This window comes from Hippopotamus amphibius, chromosome 16 (assembly GCF_030028045.1).
Source record: "Hippopotamus amphibius kiboko isolate mHipAmp2 chromosome 16, mHipAmp2.hap2, whole genome shotgun sequence".
NCBI lineage: Eukaryota > Metazoa > Chordata > Mammalia > Artiodactyla > Hippopotamidae > Hippopotamus > Hippopotamus amphibius.
This window is the reverse complement of record NC_080201.1, coordinates 13,642,150-13,661,901: the sequence shown is the minus strand read 5'-3', so window position 1 is coordinate 13,661,901 and position 19,752 is coordinate 13,642,150. Positions and strand designations below refer to the sequence as shown.

Genomic DNA, 19,752 nt, shown 5'->3' with positions numbered 1-19,752 from the left:
ATCTATATTGAGTGTACATAGTGACATATTCAGGTTTATATGCGACTCTGTACTTCCTCTTTGTTTTCTTTTTCTCTTTGTTTTGCAGTGATCTCTTCCTGGCATGTCTTCATCGTCTATAGTAATATCAATCTGCTCATCATTCACTGTTTTACTCCTCTTCTGTTGTTCATTCTAACCTTTTCCATGCTTCTAGAAGGAAAAGTGGCCCCAGATATCTTTCATAGCTTCACATAACTAAGATTCTCTCTTTTGTTGTTACCACAAATATTTTTTAAAATACAACTTTGTACTCTTCAATCTTTTTTCTTTCTTCTCCCCACTTTTGTCTGAGCTTTATCTTTCCTTTGCCCTCACTATCTCAGTCACAGTCAAATACTCGTAAATTCTACTCTCAGAGGTTGCTCTCCATCAATGCACGTTTTGTCTTACAAGGGAGTTTAAGTAACTTAATTCTGAGCTGCCCCACGTCACCCAGTCTTATTGTGATGCGTTTGCAATTAGCAATAAACTAGAGCCTGAAATCATCCTTCCAGCTCAGGCTGCTGTTGTCATTTGTCCTGTCAAGTTTCCCAGGTTGAGTGGGACCCTCAATTTAGGGTGAGTCTCTGGCTCTCATGCTGATGTTCCTTTGCTCTCTCTCTGCCTCCTCCCAGACAGTGGCTTATCCCACATGTCTCATGGCTGTGAGTAGCTGGCCCCTACTCACCCATCTTTTGGGGCTGGTTTTCTTTTTTTTGTCAATTAATTAATTTACTTTTTATTTATTGGCTGTGTTGGGTCTTCGTTGCTGTGCACAGGTTTTCTTTAGTTGTGGAGATCAGGGGCCACTCTTCATTGCAGTGCATGGGCGTCTCAGTGCGGTGGCTTCTCTTGTTTCGGAGCACAGGCTCTAGGCACCCGGGCTCAGTAGCTGCGGTGCACAGGCTTAGTTACTCCGCGGCATATGGGATCTTCCCAGACCAGGAATCGAACCCTTATCCCTTGCATTGGCAGGCGGATTCTTAACCACTGCGCCACCTGGGAAGTCTGGTTACCTTTTCACTTAGTTATGTTATAGATGTTGTTGTTAACCTGGTTGGTCTGAGTGTTTTGTGGGGGATTTGGGAAGACTGTGCTGCTGCTGCTATCATCTTGCTCAAAACTCTGTTGGGATTTTGATTGGGATTAAATTAAGTCTATAGATTATTTTAAGAACATATAAGTTTTCTGGGGAATTCCCTGGCAGTCCAGTGGTTAAGACTCTGTGCTTTCACTGCCAAGGGCCTGGGTTCAGTCCCTGGTCAGGGAACTAAGATCCCACAGGCTGTGTGGTGCATCAGAGTTAAAAAAAGAATATATAGGTTTTCTGTTGATCCACAACAAATTATCCCAAAACTCAGCAACTTAAAACAACAGACTTTATTATCCACACAGTTTCTAAGGATCAGGAATCCAAGAGCAGCAGCTCAACTGGTTTTGGGTCAGGGTCTTTCATAAGGATGTAGTCAGCTGTCAGCCAGGATTCTAGGCATCCCCAGGCTTGACTGGGGCTGGATAATCTGCTTCCAAACTCACTCATGTGGTTGTTGGAAAGGTCCTAGTTCCTAGTTCCTTGCTGGCTGTTGGCTGGAGGCTTCAGTTCCTCCCCATGTGGCCTCTCCTACCAGCTGCTTTCAACGTGGCAGCTCCCGTACCTTAGAGTGAGTGAGCTAAAAGAAAGTGAGGCAGCAAACAAGAAAGAGGGTGCACAAGACAGAAACCACAATCTTTTCCTCTTAATCTCAGAAGGGACACGCCATCTCTTCTGCCATATACTAAGGGGTCACATAGACCAACCTGGTTGAGTGTGGGAGAGGACTATGCAAGGGTGTGAATACCAGGAAGTGGGGGTTACTGGGGGCCATCTTGGAGCCTGTCTATCATAGGGGAGAATTTGAATCTCTATAGTATTAAGATTTCCATCCCACGAGCAAATCTCCATTGTCTTCTTTAATTTCTCTCAATAATATTTTTTGTTTTCTATGCAGAGGCCTTACTCATCTCTTGTTAGATTTATTTCTAGGCTTTTTTATTTTGATGCTATTATAAATAGCATCTTTTAAAAATTTCATATTCTAAATGTCTGTTGCAAGCATTTAGAAATAGAACTGATTTTTAAAATAAATTTATTTATTTATTGGCTGCATTGTGTCTTCGTTGCTACGCAAGGGCTTCCTCTAGTTGCAGCGAACGGGGGGCTACTCTTTGTTGCTGTGGGCAGGCTTCTCATTGCGGTAGCTTCTCTTGTTGTGGAGCACGGACTCTAGGCACACGGGCTTCAGTAGTTGTGGCACATGGGCTCAGTAGTTGTGGCTCACAGGCTCTAGAGCTCAGGCTCAATAGTTGTGGTACATAGGCTTAGTTGCTCTGCTGCATGTGGGATCTTCCTGGACCAGGGATCGAACCCTTGTCCCCTGCATTGGCAGGCAGATTCTTAACCACTGAGCCACCAGGGAAGTCCCAAAATATAACTGATTTTTGTATATCACCTTTTACCCAAACATCTTATAAAATTCACTAAATAATTTAAATTGTAGATTCTTGAATTTTGTACATGTACAATCATATCATCTGTAAGTAATTACAATTTTGTTTCTTCCTTTCTAAACCTTTACCTTTAAGATCTTTTTCATGCCTTATAGGGCTATCTAGAACCTCCAGAACAGTGTTGACTAGAAAGGCAATAGAAGGCATTGTCTTGTTCCTGATCTTGAAGGAAAAGCTTTCAAAGTTTCACCATTTATTATGATGTTTGTTTTAGGTTTCTTATACGTACCTTTTATCAGATTAAGGATGTCTCCTTCTTTCCCTAGTTTGCTAAGAGCTTTTTTAAAAACATTATAAATGAATGTTGAGTTTTATCAAATGCTTTTACTGCATCTATTGAGATGTTCATTTGATTGTTTTCCTTTGGTTTGTTTTTTGCTTGGTTTTTTTTTTTTTTTTTTGGTTTTCCCTTTAATGTGTTAACGCGGCAACTGATTGACGTTTCCAGTGTGAAACCAACTTTTCATTTGTGGAATAAGCCCAACTTACTCATGTAATATTCTCTTTTTTATATGTTGCTGGATCAGTTGGATGACATTTTTATTAGACGTTTTGATTATATGTTCAGTAGGGAAACTGGCATCCAATATTCCTTTCTCCTATTAGCCTTGTTGGATTCTGATGTCAAGATTGTTATTTGAGGTAGGTTTCCTCTTTTTCTTTTCTCTGGAAAAGTTTGTGAAATATTAGATTTGTAGTACTTAAAAGTAAAGCTTTGTGACCCTGGAGTTTTGTTAAGGGAAATTTTTTTCTTACTATTGATTAAATATCTTTAATGGTTATAGGACTGTATAGGATTTCTTTATCTTTTTTGAGTCTGTTTCTGCAAGTTTTATTTGTTTATATATTTGTCCATTTTCATCTAAATTTTTTTAATTGTGGTAACATCATGTAAATTTTTATACTGTATTCTTTTCTGTTAAACATCTGCAACATAAGGAGAAGGAGAAGCTGGGGCAAAGTGAGAGAGTAGCACTGACATATATACACCACCAAATGTAAAATAGACAGCTAGTGGGAAGCTGCTGCATAACACAGGGAGATCAGCTTGATGACGGGTGATGACCTAGATGGGTGGGATAGGGAGGGTGAGAGGGAGGCTCAAGAGGGAGGGGATATGAGGATATATGTATAAATACAGCTGATTCACTTTGTTGTACAGCAGAAACTAGTACTATAGTATAAAGCAATTATATTCCAATAAAGATCTGGAAAAAAATCTACAACAATTTTAATGATATCCTCTTTAATTTATTTTTCAATAAGAAGCTTTTTTTTAAAGAAACAATATCTACTCATGATAAAAACAAAATTGTAAGTCTACTAAAGTACATGAAGTAGAAAGTAAAAGTCCCCACAATCCCATTTCCCCCACCCTAAGATAACTACTGGTAACAATTCAGTATACCCTTGTTGTCTCTTTTCTATACATACATAGACATATTCTTCTCCACAAAAACAAGCTCAAATACATTTCTAGGGCTTTATTTACATTTCTAGAACCTTCTTTCTTCCACTTAAAATATTACCAACACTGTTTATTTCAGCACTTAGAGCTTTGCCTCTTCCTTCATAATGGCTACATAATATTCCACTGAAGTGAGTAAAGTATACTTTATTTACTCAGTCTGTAACTGCTAATGCATTTGAATTGTTTTCCTTATTTTGCTACTCTAAGCAGTACTCCTTGATTCTTGTTCTGTTTTGCTTTGGATAATAAAAGAGGAAGGAGAAAGCCTCCTCCAAATGATGGTAGAATTTAGGAAGCTGTTCAGAGATTGGCTATGAGCAAAGAAAGAGTTGCCTGACCTTCAGCCTTCCTGCTCCTCCAGCCCACCACCCCCATCTCCATCACTATGCCTCTCAAGAGAGGATCCAGTACCTATTTTTAGATTCAAAGAGATTCCAGATATAGAAATCCCCAGGCTAGAGAAAGCTAGAAGGGGTCCAGGGGAGGAAAAGTGGGCTGGTTTGGACAGAAGTTTCCCAGGCTCAAGATGAGTACAAGTTATCTGCCACCAACCTGCTCTGAGGTCAGTGGGGGGAAGAGGATGGGTCAGACGTTCAGCATCACAGGAGCCTCTGTCTTCTCTTGCAGGGCACATTCTCATTTGAATTCCAGCCTCTGAAAGCTGGAGAAACCTTCGGGAAACTAACACTGCACAACAGTGATTTGGGTTACTACCCATACGAGCTCAATTTGAAGGCCACGCCAGCACTGCCTGAAAAGCCTGTCCACTTCCAGGCTGTTCTTGGCAGCGGCCAGAGCATCTTTGCCAAGTTCACCAATTACACCCGGCAGAAGACAGAATACTACTGCAGGGTGAGCTGCCCCTGCCCCACCCTTTGCCCTTCCCTTTCCAGAAGTCCAGGCTCCAAAATAAGGGGAAGAGGACACAGCGGGTGCAGAAATGTGAAACTCAGGCTCAGGTGCTTTATCTAGTTGGAAACTCCCAGCTGGAAACAAAGAGTACCAGGCCTGAGTTTGTTCTCACAGACTTTCTAGTTTAACAAGCCAGGGTGGAGGGTAGGGGGAGTTTTGCTTCCCGCAACACGCTCAGCGGTCAATACAATGAGACAATAGAGATTAGTGGTCCTGAGTATAGGCTGTGGAACCCAGCAGACCTGGATTTGAATCCTCGCGTCACCATTTATTCTTTGTATGAGTAACTTACTAACACTCTCACAGGATAGCTGTCAGGATTTCTACGTATGTATACAAAACTGAGCCTGGCCCGTAGTAAGTGTTCCGTATATGTTACCTATTAAATCAGTATGAATGTAGGATTAACTACGGAAACAGAATCACCACCACCACCCCAGAAAACCAACAAAATAGAAGTTTATTCCTCTCAGCAGTACGGGCATAAGCAGTTTGGGCTGGAATGGCAGCTCCGTGACATCAGGCACCCAGACCCTTCTGTCCTGATGCTCTTCCTTCTACAGAGGGTTGCTTCGGTCCACACGGACCAAGATGGTTTACTGTGACATCCGTGTCGCCGCCAGATACCAGGGAAAACGGGGGAGCTACATACATCACTTCCACTCACATTCCATTGAAGAAAACTTCATATGACCACACCCAGCAACAAGGGGAGTTAGGACTGTAGCCTTATCCTGGGTGGCCATGGGCCACCATCAGAGTCCCATGGCCGTGGTCACAAGGCATAGGCTCTTTTTTCAACTGAGGTGTAGTTGCTGTACGATATCATATATGTTTCAGGTGTACAATTCACGATTTTTAAAAGAGGCATAGGGTCTTGGTCACCCCCTTCTGGCAGGAGAAGCCTGGTAATGCTGTAGTAACAAGCAGCCCCAATATCGGAGTGGCTTAAAACAACAAAGGTTTGTCTCCCTTTAGAGCGTCTCTGTCCGGGGGTGGGGGGGCAGCAGGGGCCCTGCTCATCACAGCCACTTGGGTCCAGGCTGGAGGGGAGCCACTGTCTCAGATGCTTCCAGTCATAGCAGCAGAGGGGTGCAAAGACCCCGGAGGGACTTGCGCTGGCAAATAAGTGCTCTAGTGTGGAAGGGACACCTTGCACTTCTACTCTCAACTTATTGTCCAGAGCTAGTCCCGCCTGTCCACGAGAAGCCAGAAGGTCCGGGCCTCCAGGTGCATGGAAAGAAAGAAGCCCACGATGCGGGGAGGCAGCACCCAGGACCTCCCCCCACATCATCCCACTGTGTGTCTAACATCGCTTGGCCTCGGTTTCTTGTAGTAAGATGGGGATAAACTAGTAACACCTACTCTTCGAGGAAGTTATAAGGGCGTGGCTTTTGTATAACCTGCCCGGCCTCATGCAAGCATAGGTTGCTCCTGTCTGAGGGCGGAGGGCCAGGGACGGACCTGAACTGCTGGTTTGCTCTTCAGGGTCCTGGGTGAGCTGAACCCCTCTGTTCCCCTTTCAGACAGACTGTCCGGACTTCCACACAGAAAAGGTCATCTACGCAGCCCCTGGGGCGCAGGGCGGCACGGAGGTGAGCGTGGAGGTGTACTTCGAGCCCAGCCGCCTGGGCGAGAGCAAGGGCATCCTGAGCCTGTCATCGCTTGCGGGCGGCGAGTACATCATCCCCCTCTTCGGAGTGGCTCTGCCCCCCAAGCCGCAAGGCCCCTTCCTGGTCCGAGCCGGGTACAACATAGTCATCCCCTTCAAGAACGTCTTCTACCACCCGGTCACCTTCTCCTTCATGGTGGAGAACCCGGCCTTCTCCGTCCGCGCCGTAGACTCCGTGAAGCCCAAGAAGATCATCAACATCACGGTCTACTTTGAAGGAAACCCATCAGGCAGCAAAACACCCATCACCAGCAAGCTGATTGTGGCCTGCCCTCCCGGCGAAGGCAGTGACACCGGAATTAAATGGGTTTATTACCTGAAGGGGCTCACCCCTTAGTGGGAATCAGGGTTGACGGCATCATTGAAAAGCCATCTCCTCAGCCTTAATACCTATGTGTTGTCCTAGCCCCGCGAAGAATAGAGAAAATAGTCAGGATTCTAAAGGTACTGTTTTATCCTCCAATTCAATTATAAGGGCACTTATTTCCACATAATATAGATATTCCATACTAAACATGGTAACTACACAAAACAGAGCTAGATTTTACTTTGCAAGGGTAAGTCTCTAAATTTAGTCTCTTAATATATCTGCAAAGCCCAAGCACTGTGTAATAATCCCCATGTTTAATACGATGACACAGGGCTCTCGGTCATGACCTTCCCTCATACAGCACTTAGCAGTACATGACGCCGGGGCCCTTCAGTTTCTTTTTAAAACCCATGGTTTTTTAAAGCCGTGCCTCTACTTTGACGTGGTATTTTATTCTGCTTTCACATAAGAGCCAAATAAGTCAGTACTTTCAAAGTAATGAGCAGATACATTAGGGCAATTAGTGCAGGGCCAGAGGTTGGGAGGCTCCCTCCGTCTCTGAAGCCCATATCTGTGTCCCACAGAAAGTTCTTGCTGCAGGCCAGGTCCTGGAAAGACACTCATAGAGACCCCAGTTCCCCACCCCCAGCCCCGCACACAGCACTCAGCCTGTGGAGCAGGGATTCTCCACCTAATCCTGGTCCAGACCCCACCTCCCCAAATACTGATTTAATTGGTCTGGAGAGGGACATGGCATCATTTCTTTTTAGCTTGTGTGGCAGCATTGAGAACCACTGCTACAGATCAAAACCCACCTGGCCGTTCATGCTGCAGCCAGTCAGGAATCTACTTCCAGAGAGAGGACCATATCCCGGCTTGATATATTTAAACTGCAGCCATTTTGTGTGCATATAAAGGGTGACGTTCTAAGTTGGTGCCTTTCTTCAGAGGGAAAGCACCATGGAAGACCCACCTCCAAGGAGGAGCAGGCATGTGCCTCCCTAGACTCTCCCCCCAGGGCCTGCAGTGGTATTAGTAGAGCCACTTACCTATTGGCACCGCCTGTTAAAATAAAGGTGGTTAAAGACTGGTCCTGGAATGGACTTGCTTCTGCACAAATGCGCACACACACCCTTACACCTGAGGGTCCCCCGCCTCCATCTCCTCCCCTCTCCTCATCCCCTCCCCTCTCCTCATCCCCTCCAGACCACCTGCAAGAGAAGATGGCGGCATGAAAGAAGATGGCCACTTGGGAATGCATGCTCGAAAGAGGTGGTGCTCAAAAAGGATCCCTGGCCCCGCAGCCTCAGCGTCACTTGGGAATTTATTAAAATTGCAGTTCTCAAGGCCCACCCCAGACCTGCTGAGTCAGAAACTCCAGGGGTGCAGCCCAGAAACCTGTGTTTTAACAAGATCTTATAGCTACTAGAGGTGTTTTTTAATGGACAGATTCTCCCATCTCTTTGTACCTCCCACCGCCCCTCAGCCCATTACACTCTACACACAGCTAGTACCAGATGAAGCCTTCCCTAAAGTGTCTGCAGATGTGCACTCAGGAGTTCATTTTTGTAACCACTAAAGACCCTGCTGATAGGAATAAAGACAAAGAACAAGACGACAAGTACCCCCAGTGATTAAGTGAGCAAACAACGCACTAAGCAGCAAACCGAGAGAGCGTAGAGCCCAGAAAGCAAGTCCTCTAACTAGCAAATACGCGGAGGCTGAAGAAACCACTGGTCCTCAAACTTAGTATCTATCAGAATCACCCCAAGGGCCTGCTGAACCACAGACTGCTGGGCCCCACCCTCAGAGGGCCTGATGTAGTAGGTTTGGGTAGGCCCGGGAATTCACATTTCTGCCAAGCTCTGGGGGATATTTGCTGCTGATATGAAGCAGCTGCCTCCTCACATCAGCACCACGAGAACTCGTTAGGAATGCAGACTCTCAGGCCTGGCCCCAGACCTACTGAGTCAGAAACTGCATTTTAATGACATCTCCAGGGGTTTGTGTGCAAATCGCAGTGGAGAGCACTGCTTTAAAGGCACCAGCAGAGGAGTCTTACCAACTCTTTCAGCCTAGTGAACAAAATGGGCATCGTCCCCCCACCCCTCCCCACCAAGTGTCCGTCCTCCCACCCACTCCCCAGAGGCAGAGCTGGGGGGGACGGGAGCAATTGGCCTACCACCACCACCTTCTAAACGGGTACCTTTTCAACACTTTTAAACCTAGTATGATAAACAGCCGTTAAGACTGCAGGAAAGACTGTGCGGAAGTTGGCTAAAACACCCACGGTCATGGTCAGAGCATGATGAGACTCAAGATTCCTCTAACTGTGAAGGTCAGAACTCAGATATGTTCCCTTGAGGCTGCAGGGCTCCAGCCGCCACCCGAGACACAGGATGCTACAAAAACTGGCCACTTCCCAGTGTCACCACCAGCAAAATGGTGTCTCTAGACGGCCAGGGGAAACTCCCCTCCCTCAGCCCCGCCCCAGCTCCCCTCAAGCCCCTGAGCCTAGAGCCCAAGCCTCACAGGCCTGGAGTGAGAAGGCAAACCCTCCTCCCTGGGACCAAGCACCCAGCTCAGACCCTGCCCCAGCATGAACCCCCTTCCAGGATGACTTGAGATGGGGTACAATCGCTTTCCTATAGGTGGGTCTTATGTTTCCTTGGCCTCAAAAAAGGCAATGACAAAATCGTTTCATCTTGGCAAGTTTGGAATGGCAGAGTAGCTCAACAGAGGGCTGGAGGGGAGGCTTGGTGAAAACAAGCATCCTGACAAAAGCTAGTGGAAGTTACATTTGAAAGAACGCATTCTCAGCAAAGGAGACCCGGAGACATCTAACGGGGGGGTGTTCAGAAAATAGCAGGGCCCAGGTGGCACAATTCCAGAGACCATCGTGCACGGAAAACGATGTGAGTGAGGCCCCCTGCGCTGTGCGACACAGAGGCCCTGGTGAGCGTGGCATCCTAAGTCTAATCACTTCTTTGGGCGAGACCTGCCTCAGGTCAGAGGTGATTATATTCTGACGTCACGAGGGCCTGCTGGATCCAAAGAAATCCCAAGTGTGGGACCTCCCAAGCCTCTCATACCCCCAACATGTTGCCCTGACACTCCAGCAAAATCACATTGCTGTTGGAGAAACTGCTTTGTGCAGTTCAAGATTCGGATGCAGTTTCTTACAGTGTCACCAGCACCCTCTTGCTACAATGCCCATAAGTTATGTAACACCAACCAGGCCTCATCACACATATATGCAGATGCGTGACCACTGTGAAACGACGGCCAGCGTGCAACCAGACATACTACTTATCCACTGGTCTGGAGGAGTCTGAGCACGGCAGGCCTGGCCGGGGCTGCTCCCCAGGGACAGAGGAGACACGAGCACGTAGAGAAGGCAGTGGTGGCCCTCCGGCTTTCTTCTCAGCACCACTGCCAGTCCAATTATGTGTAAATAACCTTAACTAGTTGACATTTTCCAAGATATCAGGAAAAAAAAACAATTATTTCCAGGAACTTCTGAACTAAAGGTAGGATAAAGCATTGGTTTGGGCCTTGGGTGAAAAACTGGTGTCTTAGCAACGCAGGCCAGAATGTAATTTCAGAAGAAAAGAGTTCCTTCTGGTAAAAAAAACATTTCCTTACTGTTTCAATTATTAAAAAACTGTATCACATCCTGACCCATGGGAAATTCAGTTCACCTTTAAGAAAAAGCCAAACCAAACAGCAAAAGAAACAGATGAAATATTATATTAGATATGGGTCTCGTGGAAACAAATACACACTGGAGAAATAGATCCAAATCATTCCCATTGATTTATTTATTTTCCATTGTTTTATATCAACCATCATCAAAATTCTAAAGACATAAACTTTGTAAGACATTTAGAAATGTCCTTATCAGTGCTACTTGGTATCAAAGTAAGGGGAGGAATCTATTAAGCAATACGTTTTCTTCTGAAGATGAATCTATATTTGGGGCACTTTTCAGATTGTTGGTGCGCCCACCTTCATTTGTCAGATTGTGTTGGCAAGGGTTTTTTTGTTGTGTTTTTGTTTTTGTGTGTTTTTTGGCTGCATTGGGCCTTTGTTGCTGTATGTGGGCTTTCTCTTGTTGAGGCGAGCGGGGGCTACACTTCATTGCAGTGCGAGGGCTTCTCATTGCAGTGGCTTCTCTTGTTGCAGAGCATGGGCTCTAGGGCACACAGGCTTCAGTAGCTGCAGTACACAGGCTCAGTAGTTGTGGCTCACGAGTTCTAGAGCGCAGGCTCAATAGTTGTGGTGCACAGGCTTTGTTGCTCCGAGGCATGTGGGATATTCCCAGACCAGGGATCCAACTGGCGTCCCCTGCATTGGCAGGCAGATTCTTACCCACCAGGGAAGTCTGGCAAGTGTTTTAAAAGCTGTGAAAACCCCACCAGTAAAGGAAAGCACAATTTTTCACAGAATTTTCTAGACACAATTCCTCCATGACTTGCTGAGTTTGGGAACAGCTCCTGTATCTGTTTTCTATAGCTGCATAATAAATTACCACAAATCCAGCAGCTTAAAACAACACAAATGCTTAACCCAGTTGCCATGGGTCAGAAGTCCAAAATGAACTACATTGGCTCAGGCTCCCACAGGCTGAAATCAACATGCCAGCCAGCTGCATCCTCATCTGGAGGCTCAACTGGGGAAAGATGCTCTTCCAGACGTCCTCAGTGTGTTGACAACATACATCTCCTGGTAGCCATTTGGCTGAAGTCCCATTTTCTTGGCAACTGACAACAGGGGACTAGTTTTAGCAACGAAAGACCACTCTCAGGTCCCTACCAAGTGAGGCATCATGGACAGTTCACTGTTATTATCGACTCCTCAGGGCCAGCAGGAGAATGTCTCTCCAATTTAAAATCTCTCCTGATTTCTTTTAAGGCCTCTCCTGATTAGGTCAGGCCCACCCAGGATAGTCTCCCATTTTAGTAACGCAGAGTTAACTGATTAGGACATTCATTAAATCTGCAAAATATCTTCTGCTATATAACATAATATGATAATTGTTAGAATGACAGTCCGTCATATTTACAAGACAATCACAACTGAAGGGAGGGAAGTGCACATGGCGTTTACCCAAAAGGGTGGGAGTCTTAGGGACCATCTCAGGATTCTACCTACCTATAGCCCCTCCCTTGTGTCCCATAGAGTCTGATCTATGGATTGAGGGTAACACTCCATTTTCAAAACTGTTACAAGTTTTTAGTGCTTTTCATTCATTAGTAAAAAGTACCACCAGTGTTATAACAGGCCCCAAATTGATTCACTTGTGCTAAACCCACATCAGCAAATCAAGGCTTAATATCTAACCTAATTGTAGTTTCAGCTTCTCCCAGGAATGTGACCTTTAATTAGTTAATCTGGAATTACCTGATCAGCCGTGATGAGGTAATCTGCATGATAGACACCCCCCTTCTCCAAAGGAAGGTGACATGCCTGAACCATCCACTTCCTTCCCAGCCCCCTCCCCCTACTGCCTATAAAAATCTCCCATTTTGTTGAGCTCCTTGAAGCACCTGTCTTCTAGATGGGATGCTGCCAGCGTCATGAATTGTTGAATAAAGTCAATTAGATCCTCAAATTTACTCAGCTGAATTTTGTTTTCTAACAATATTAATCCTCGTTGGGTTCCACTGTGGTATAGCCTTGGCCTAAGTCCCTGTCCACTGTGGAAGCTTATGATAAGGAACTCTGATGCATCTCCGTGTTACTGCATCTTTAGCCACACTGCATCCATAAAGTGCTTTTAAAATTTTATCACATAGCTTCAACTTCTGTTCCAAGATTTAGTGTGACACTTCAAAGCACTTGAAGCTGCTGTATAGTGGATCCATCTGGAGACCTACAACCAACACATTGGGGGCTTCTGCTGTCTGTGCCCAGCCCTCCAAGGTATCAGGGCATGGTAAACACATCCTGAGTCCCAAATGGTGGGGTGACAGCCACTGTGGGTACCTGAGATTTTAGATCGTAGGCAGATAGTTCTGTTTTTAATTGCAATTTATTTATATGTTTTAGAAAAATATATCACTACCCAAACCCATGATTTTAAGGGATAAGCAAGGCTAAGTTAGGAAATTAAGATTTTTAAAAAGTGAGTTGATTAGAGACAGCACTTTTAAAATAATAGTACAAGTGGCTAGGACTTAGCGAAAATCAAGGTGGTGTTACTTCAATGTGGGGAACTTTGGCATATGAGAAATTGACTAGTGACTAAGTAGGCAGCTGACTGCATGGAATACACACCCCAGGAAGCAGGTCTCAGACCAGACTCAGCCCGTTGGGGTCGAAAGCAGGAGAGCGAGGGGAGAAGGTGGAGCCTTGAGGGGGCGTGGCCAAGCCACCTGCAGGTGCTTGCGGGGGCGTGGCTGGCGAGGGGCGGGTCCTATCGGCGGCAGGTGGAAGCTGCTGAGGAGTCACCTGATCCGAGTAACATGGCCGCTGCCCCTTGAGAACTGCAGGTCGAGGTCCGAGCAGGACGCCAGACCCGCTGGGCGGCTGAGGGCAGGTGTGCCGAGACGGGGACCAGGCCCCGGTTCCGAGGGGCGCGCGGCGGCGGAGCGAGACAGGAGGGCCCGGGGCGGCGTGGTCCATGAGCCGGTGCCGGAGGCAGCGCGGAGCCGCAGACTCCCCTAGCCCCGACGCGGCCCGGGCTGCCGCGGGCTGAGGAGTCGCGGGGCTCCGGGGAGCGCCCCGAGCTGCCACTGTGAACCCTGAGAAGGACTTCGCGCCGCTCACGCCCAACATCGTGCGCGCCCTCAACGAGAAACTCTCTGAAAGCGGAAGGTGGCAAGCGCTGGAGGTAGGTAAGTAAGAGCCGCGGGCACCCGGGACGCGGCGTGGAGAGGGGAGCCGGGACTCGGCCCTGGCTGTGCAGGGGTCCCGCTCCCCCGGGCAGCTCCTCACGCCTTTGCAGCCGGTGTTGCTACCCCAGGCTTCAGGCCCTTAGCGCCGTGCTTAAGATCAGGAGATTGGCAGTCCCAGCTTTGCTTCTGACTGACTTGTGTGTGACTTGGGCCAAGTTCTTAGACCTCCTGATGCCTCAAAGGGCTGCAGTAAGAATGAAGTAACAATGTATGTGCGCTGCTTAGGGCTGCCGTGAGGATGAAGCGACATAATGTATATCTGGCGGTTAGCACAGTATCTGGCACATGGTGCGTCCTCAGTGTGGTCTCCATCAAAATGAGCAAATCAGAGAGTGGCCTCTGATGCGAGGGAGGTGGGAAGCATGAGAATTTGCTAACGATGTTGACCTGCCTCATTTCTTAGCCAGCTTCTGAGAAGTGAAAGGGATAGTTAGTTGACCTGGTGGAGAAATCAGGTCCAAAACCTAAAGGCTCAGAGAGCTGTTTGTTTTATCTCTGTGATATAACCCTTCCCTGCAGCTGGAAATAGGAATAATTTGACCTTTCAGTTTCTGTAGGCTTATTACGTGTTCAGTAGTACCCTCTTATCTGTGGGGGATACATCCCCAGACTCTCAGTGGATACCTGAAACCTTGGATGGTACCAAACTATATATACTATGTTTTTTCCTATACATACATATGTATGATAAAGTTTAATTTTTAAATTAGACACAGTAAGAGAAGATCCTAATGGCCAGCATCACTAGTCTTGCAGTTTAGGGCCATTAAGTAAAATAAGGGTTACCTGAACATAGGCAACGCGATACCAGACCATTGATCGATAACCCAGACAGCAACTAAGTGGGTGGGTATCATATACAGCATAGATATGCAGGAGGAAGGGATGATTCATGTCCTGGTGGGACAGCACAAGATGTCATCTCACCACTCTGAACGGCATATAGTTTAAAACTTATAAATTGTTTATTTCTGGAATTTTCCATATAATATTTCGGACCTGCGGTTGACCACTGGTATCTGAAACCTCGCGTGACAGGGGACCACTGTATGTGTAACCGTGATCTGACATTTTGCTTTTTTCATAATCCACGAAACAAGATGTTTAACTATGAACATTTTATTAAGGTTTTTCTGCTGTTATTTTACATTTGTGTTTTCTTTCCAGCCAAATCTTTGTGATGAAGTCAGGTGGGTGGGTAATTTCAGAAGAGTGGAAAGAAGCAGGCTGTGAAGCTGAAAGAATGCCAGTCTGGGTGTCAGGAGATATGGATTTTACTTCTGCCCTGTCCAATAGGGTGGCCGCTGGCTATGCATGGCTGTTTACATTTAAATTATTAAAGACAAAATACAAAATTTACATCGAGTTCTTCAGTCACACTACCCATATATGACATGTTCAACAGCCACATGGGGCTGTCGAATACCATAATGGACAGTGTAGTGTTTAGAACATTTCTGGCACTGCTGAACACTCTGTTAACCACTCTAATCTTGTCTGTGGTGTGACATTCTTTGGCCTCCAGCAAATTCCTTAATTCAGGTTTGTTTTTTTGTTTTTTTCTAATTGGAGTATAATTGCTTTACAATGTTGTGTTAGTTTCTGCTGTACAATGAAGTGAATCAGCTATATGTATACCTATATCCCCTCCCTCTTGGACCTCCCTGCCACCCACCCCATCCCACCCATCTAGGTAATCACAGAGCACCGATCTGACTGATCTGACCAATCTGAGCTCCCTTTGCTTCATAGCATGTTCCCGCTAGCTATCTATTTTATGTTGGTAGTGTATATATGTCAATCCTAATCTCCCAATTCACCCCATCCTCCCCTTCCCCCACTGTATCCACATGTCTGTTCTCTATGACTACGTCTCTATTCCTGCCCTGCAAATAGGTTCATCTGTACCATTTTTCTAGATTCCACATATATACATTAATATATGATATTTATTTTTCTCTTTCTGACTTCACTCTGTATGACAGACTCTAGGTCCATCCATATCTCTACAAATAACCCAACTTTGTTCCTTTTTATGGCTGAGTAATATTCCATTGTATATATGTACCAAATCTTTTATGCATTCATCTGTCATTGGACATTGAGGTTGTTTCCTTGTCTTGGCTATTGTAAATAGTGCTGCGATGAACACTGGGGTACGTGTGCCTTTTTGAATTATGGTTTTCTCTGGATATATGCGAAGTAGTGGGATTGCTGGGTCATTCCAATTTTAGTATATGTGCTGCCGAAGTGAGCACTGCTGGGTCATATGGTAGTTCCATTTTTAGTTTTGTAAGGAACCTCCACACTGTTCTCCACAGTGGTTGCACCAATCTACATTCCCACCAACAGTGCAAAAGGGTTCCCTTTTCTACACACCCTCTCCAGCATTTATTGTTTGTAAATTTTTCAATGATGGCCATTCTAACCAGTGTGAGGTGATACCTCATGGTAGTTTTGATTTGCATTTCTCTAATAATTAGTGATGATGAGCCTCCTGGCCATCTGTATGTCTTTTTTGGTGAAATGCCTACTTAGGTCTTCTGCCCATTTTTGGATTGGGTTGTTTGTTTTTTTGATATTGAGCTGCATGAGCTGTTTGTGTATTTTGGAGATTAATCTTTTGTCCATTGCTTCATTTGCAAATATTTTCTCCCATTCTGAGGGTTGTCTTTTCATCTTGCTTATGGTTTCCTTCGCTGTGCAGAAGCTTTTTTTTTTTCAAACGAATATAAAACTATTGACCACTGTTCACCAGTATTTACAATAAAGTAAACAATATACAGTTGAATGACATTCTGATTACTACACAGTTATTGTTTTTACTGGCTTCTGCTGAACCCCAAATACTGAGAAGACTGAGCGTACAAGTAAGAAATGGGTTGGGGTAAAGTTTGAAAAAAAAACATGCAGATCTAGTTTAGATTAGAAAAGTTTGTTTACTCACTTATTCCTGCAGATCCTATATTGCCAACATCTCTAACCATCTGATTAGGTTTCCATGAACAAGTCTGAGACATTACATGTATCACAGCCTTTCAGTAAATATAGCACAGGGATTTCAACTTCTTGTAAAAGAATGGTTCACCAAAAGGAACCTTTAAACGTCCATTTAATTAAGTCTTGCTTGGCTAATTAAAACATACCAGATATTTTCTAGTTTTTTCATTTGGGTGGGGAGGTTGTTGATAGTGATAAAATTTTCCTTTTAGGGGTTTTGCATATAAAAGTACATTTATATGACTGTAGATATGGATGCAGATTCTGATAGGACTGCTTTAAAAAATTATCCAATTTAAATTGTTTACATTAATTTGTCTACTTAATTACAAAATTATTTAATTTGAAAGGTTAAGACAAGTTTTTCAATTTAAGTTGAAGTGATTTCTTATACTGCTCAAAATGATGGAATCCCAGAAACATGGGCTTATTCATGGTTGTGAAATGCTGTTTTTGTTTTGGTAAATGTATTTAAATAGCCACAACAAAAAATCCCAAACCATTTACATATATATTTCATGTATACACATACAAAAAACCCAGAATGGTCCTCAGGCATATATGAGTTAAATGCAAATTCTAAATTCTGATTGAGTAATGACTATGGAGATTTCCCCCAACATTTAGAAAAGCTGTTCTCTAATACAGAGGAAATAACATACTGTGGTATCAAATGTTCTTTTCTGCTAAAGGAAGCAACTACAGAAAGCTTTTATTTGTTCAAAGTAACCAATGCTACAGATGCGGAAAAGCAAAACCAAAACCCAACAACTTCCCCAGTACTACTTCAAAAGAATACATCAACCTTGATTTTCATTAGAATGTAGTTGTTTCTTCACACTAATAAATCAAAACACCAAGACACAGATTTTATACATATATAAAAATATATATAAAAAGCAATGCAAACAATTACTGAGCTTCATCTTCTGGACAAGAATGCCAAGTTATTCTCTTCATAAAAAGCAATTACAATTTGAGGACACTTCATATTTGCCTCTTTTGCCAGCACCAAGTCTGCCTCATCTGAATCCTTTCACTTCATGAGAAACATTAATTCTCCACTGCTGTCTGTGGCACCAATGATTCGTTCTGGATCAAGACCTCTGGCAAAACTTCTTGGTTTATCAGCAGCATCTCTTTTCTTCTTTGATTTGCTATCATCAGATTCACTGTCAGATAAAGATTTTCTTTTTGTTCCATCTTTTTCTTTACCAGCTTTTTGAGAATTAAAAGCTTCAATTAACTCTGGACAATCTAAATTTTCTTCAGGTTCCCAAGTATTGTCTGCATTTGTAAATCCCTGCCACTTCAGGAAATACTCCACCTTCCCATTCACTGCACGTCAGTCCAGTACTTTCTCTACCACAAATTCTTCAAGTTCTGCCTCTTCAACTTTTTTAGTTTTTCCATTCTGTTTCTTTCCCATTTTTTGCAGCGTAGTTTTATTGGAGGCCATTTTTTATTGCAGACTTGAAGAGCTATTATGCACTGCTTCCGAGCTGCTCTGGGTCCCAGGTCTGCAGTGTCTCCAGCCCTGTGTGCCTCAAGCTCCAGCCACATCCTTGTGCAGAAGCTTTTAAGTTTAATTAGGTCCCATTTGTTTATTTTTGTTTCTATTTTCATTACTCTAGGAGGTGGGTCAAAAAGGATCTTGCTGTGATTTATGTCAGAGTGTTTTTCCTATGTTTTCCTCTAAGAGTTTTATACTGTCTGGTCTCTACATTTAGGGCTTTAGTCCATTTTTAGTTTATTTTCGTGTATGGTGTTAGTGTTCTAATTTCATTCTTTTACATGTAGCCGTCCAGTTTTCCCAGCACCACTTATAAGAGGCTGTCTTTTCTCCATTGTATGTTCTTGCCTCCTTTGTCATAGATTAGGTGACCACAGGTGCATGGGTTTATCTCTGGGCTTCCTATCCTGTAGCATTGATCTATATTTCTGTTTTTGGTGCTAGTACCATACTGTCTTGACTATTGTAGCTTTGTAGTATAATTTGAAGTTGGGGCGTCTGATTCCTCCAGCTCCATTTTTTTTTTCTCAGAATTGCTTTGGCTATTTGGGGTGTTGTGTGTCTCTATACAAATTTTAAGATTTTTTGTTCTAATTCTGTGAAGAATGCCATTGGTAATTTGATAGGGATTGCTTTGAATCTGTAGATTGCTTTGGGTAGTACAGTCATTTTCACAATATTGATTCTTCCAGTCTAAAAACATGGTATATTTCTCCATCTGTTTATGTTGTCTTTGATTTCTTTCATCAGCATTTTCTAGTTTTCTGAGTACAGGTCTTTTGCCTCCTTAGGTAGGTTTATTCCTAGGTACTTTATTCTTTTTGTTGCAATGGTAAATGGAATAGTTTCCTTAATTTCTCTTTCTGATTTTTCATTGTTAGTATATAGGAATGCAAGAGATTTCTGTTCATTAATTTTGTAACCTGCCACTTACCTAATTCACTGATTAGCTCTAATACTTTTCTGGTGGCATCTTTAGGATTTTCTATGTACAGTATCATGTCATCTGCAAACAGTGACTGTTTTACTTCTTATTTTCTAATTTGCATTCCTTTTCTTTTTCTTCTCTGATTGCCGTGGCCAGTGCTTCCAAAACTGTGTTGAAAAAGTGGTGATAGTGGACATCCTTGTCTTGTCCCTGATCTTAGAGGAAATGCTTTCAGTTTTTCACCACTGAGAATGATGTTTATTGTGGGTTTGTCATATATAGCATTGATTATGTTGAGGTAGTTTCCCTCCATGCCCACTTTTGGAGAGTTTTTATCATAAATGGATGTTGAATTTTGTCAAATGCTGTTTCTGCATCTGTTGAGATGATCATGTGGTTTTTCTCTTTTGTTTACATAGTGTATCGTATTGATTTGCATATGTTGAACCATCCTTGTGGGATGAATCCCACTTGGTTGT

General features: G+C 44.0%; 2 protein-coding genes across 15 annotated transcripts in view; both read left to right on the top strand.

Annotated features, from left to right (window-relative positions):
• The window catches only part of HYDIN (HYDIN axonemal central pair apparatus protein), a 346,192-nt gene extending 339,096 nt beyond the window's left edge, over window positions 1-7,096 (top strand). Inside the window, exons 84-85 of the mRNA XM_057713331.1 lie at window positions 4,667-4,891; window positions 6,478-7,096. Of these exons, the coding sequence (XP_057569314.1) occupies window positions 4,667-4,891; window positions 6,478-6,960 (708 nt within the window). The 3' untranslated portion in view covers window positions 6,961-7,096. The remainder of the gene's footprint in view (window positions 1-4,666; window positions 4,892-6,477) is intronic.
• A 6,279-nt stretch (window positions 7,097-13,375) lies between these two features.
• LOC130838462 (protein VAC14 homolog) overlaps window positions 13,376-19,752 on the top strand; it is an 84,370-nt gene continuing 77,993 nt past the window's right edge. For 13 of the 14 annotated variants that reach the window (XR_009049673.1, XR_009049674.1, XR_009049675.1 and 10 more), the window contains exon 1: window positions 13,376-13,772. The gene's annotated coding sequence lies outside the window, so the exon portion shown is untranslated. The remainder of the gene's footprint in view (window positions 13,773-19,752) is intronic. The other variant, XM_057711565.1, reaches the window with a different exon arrangement.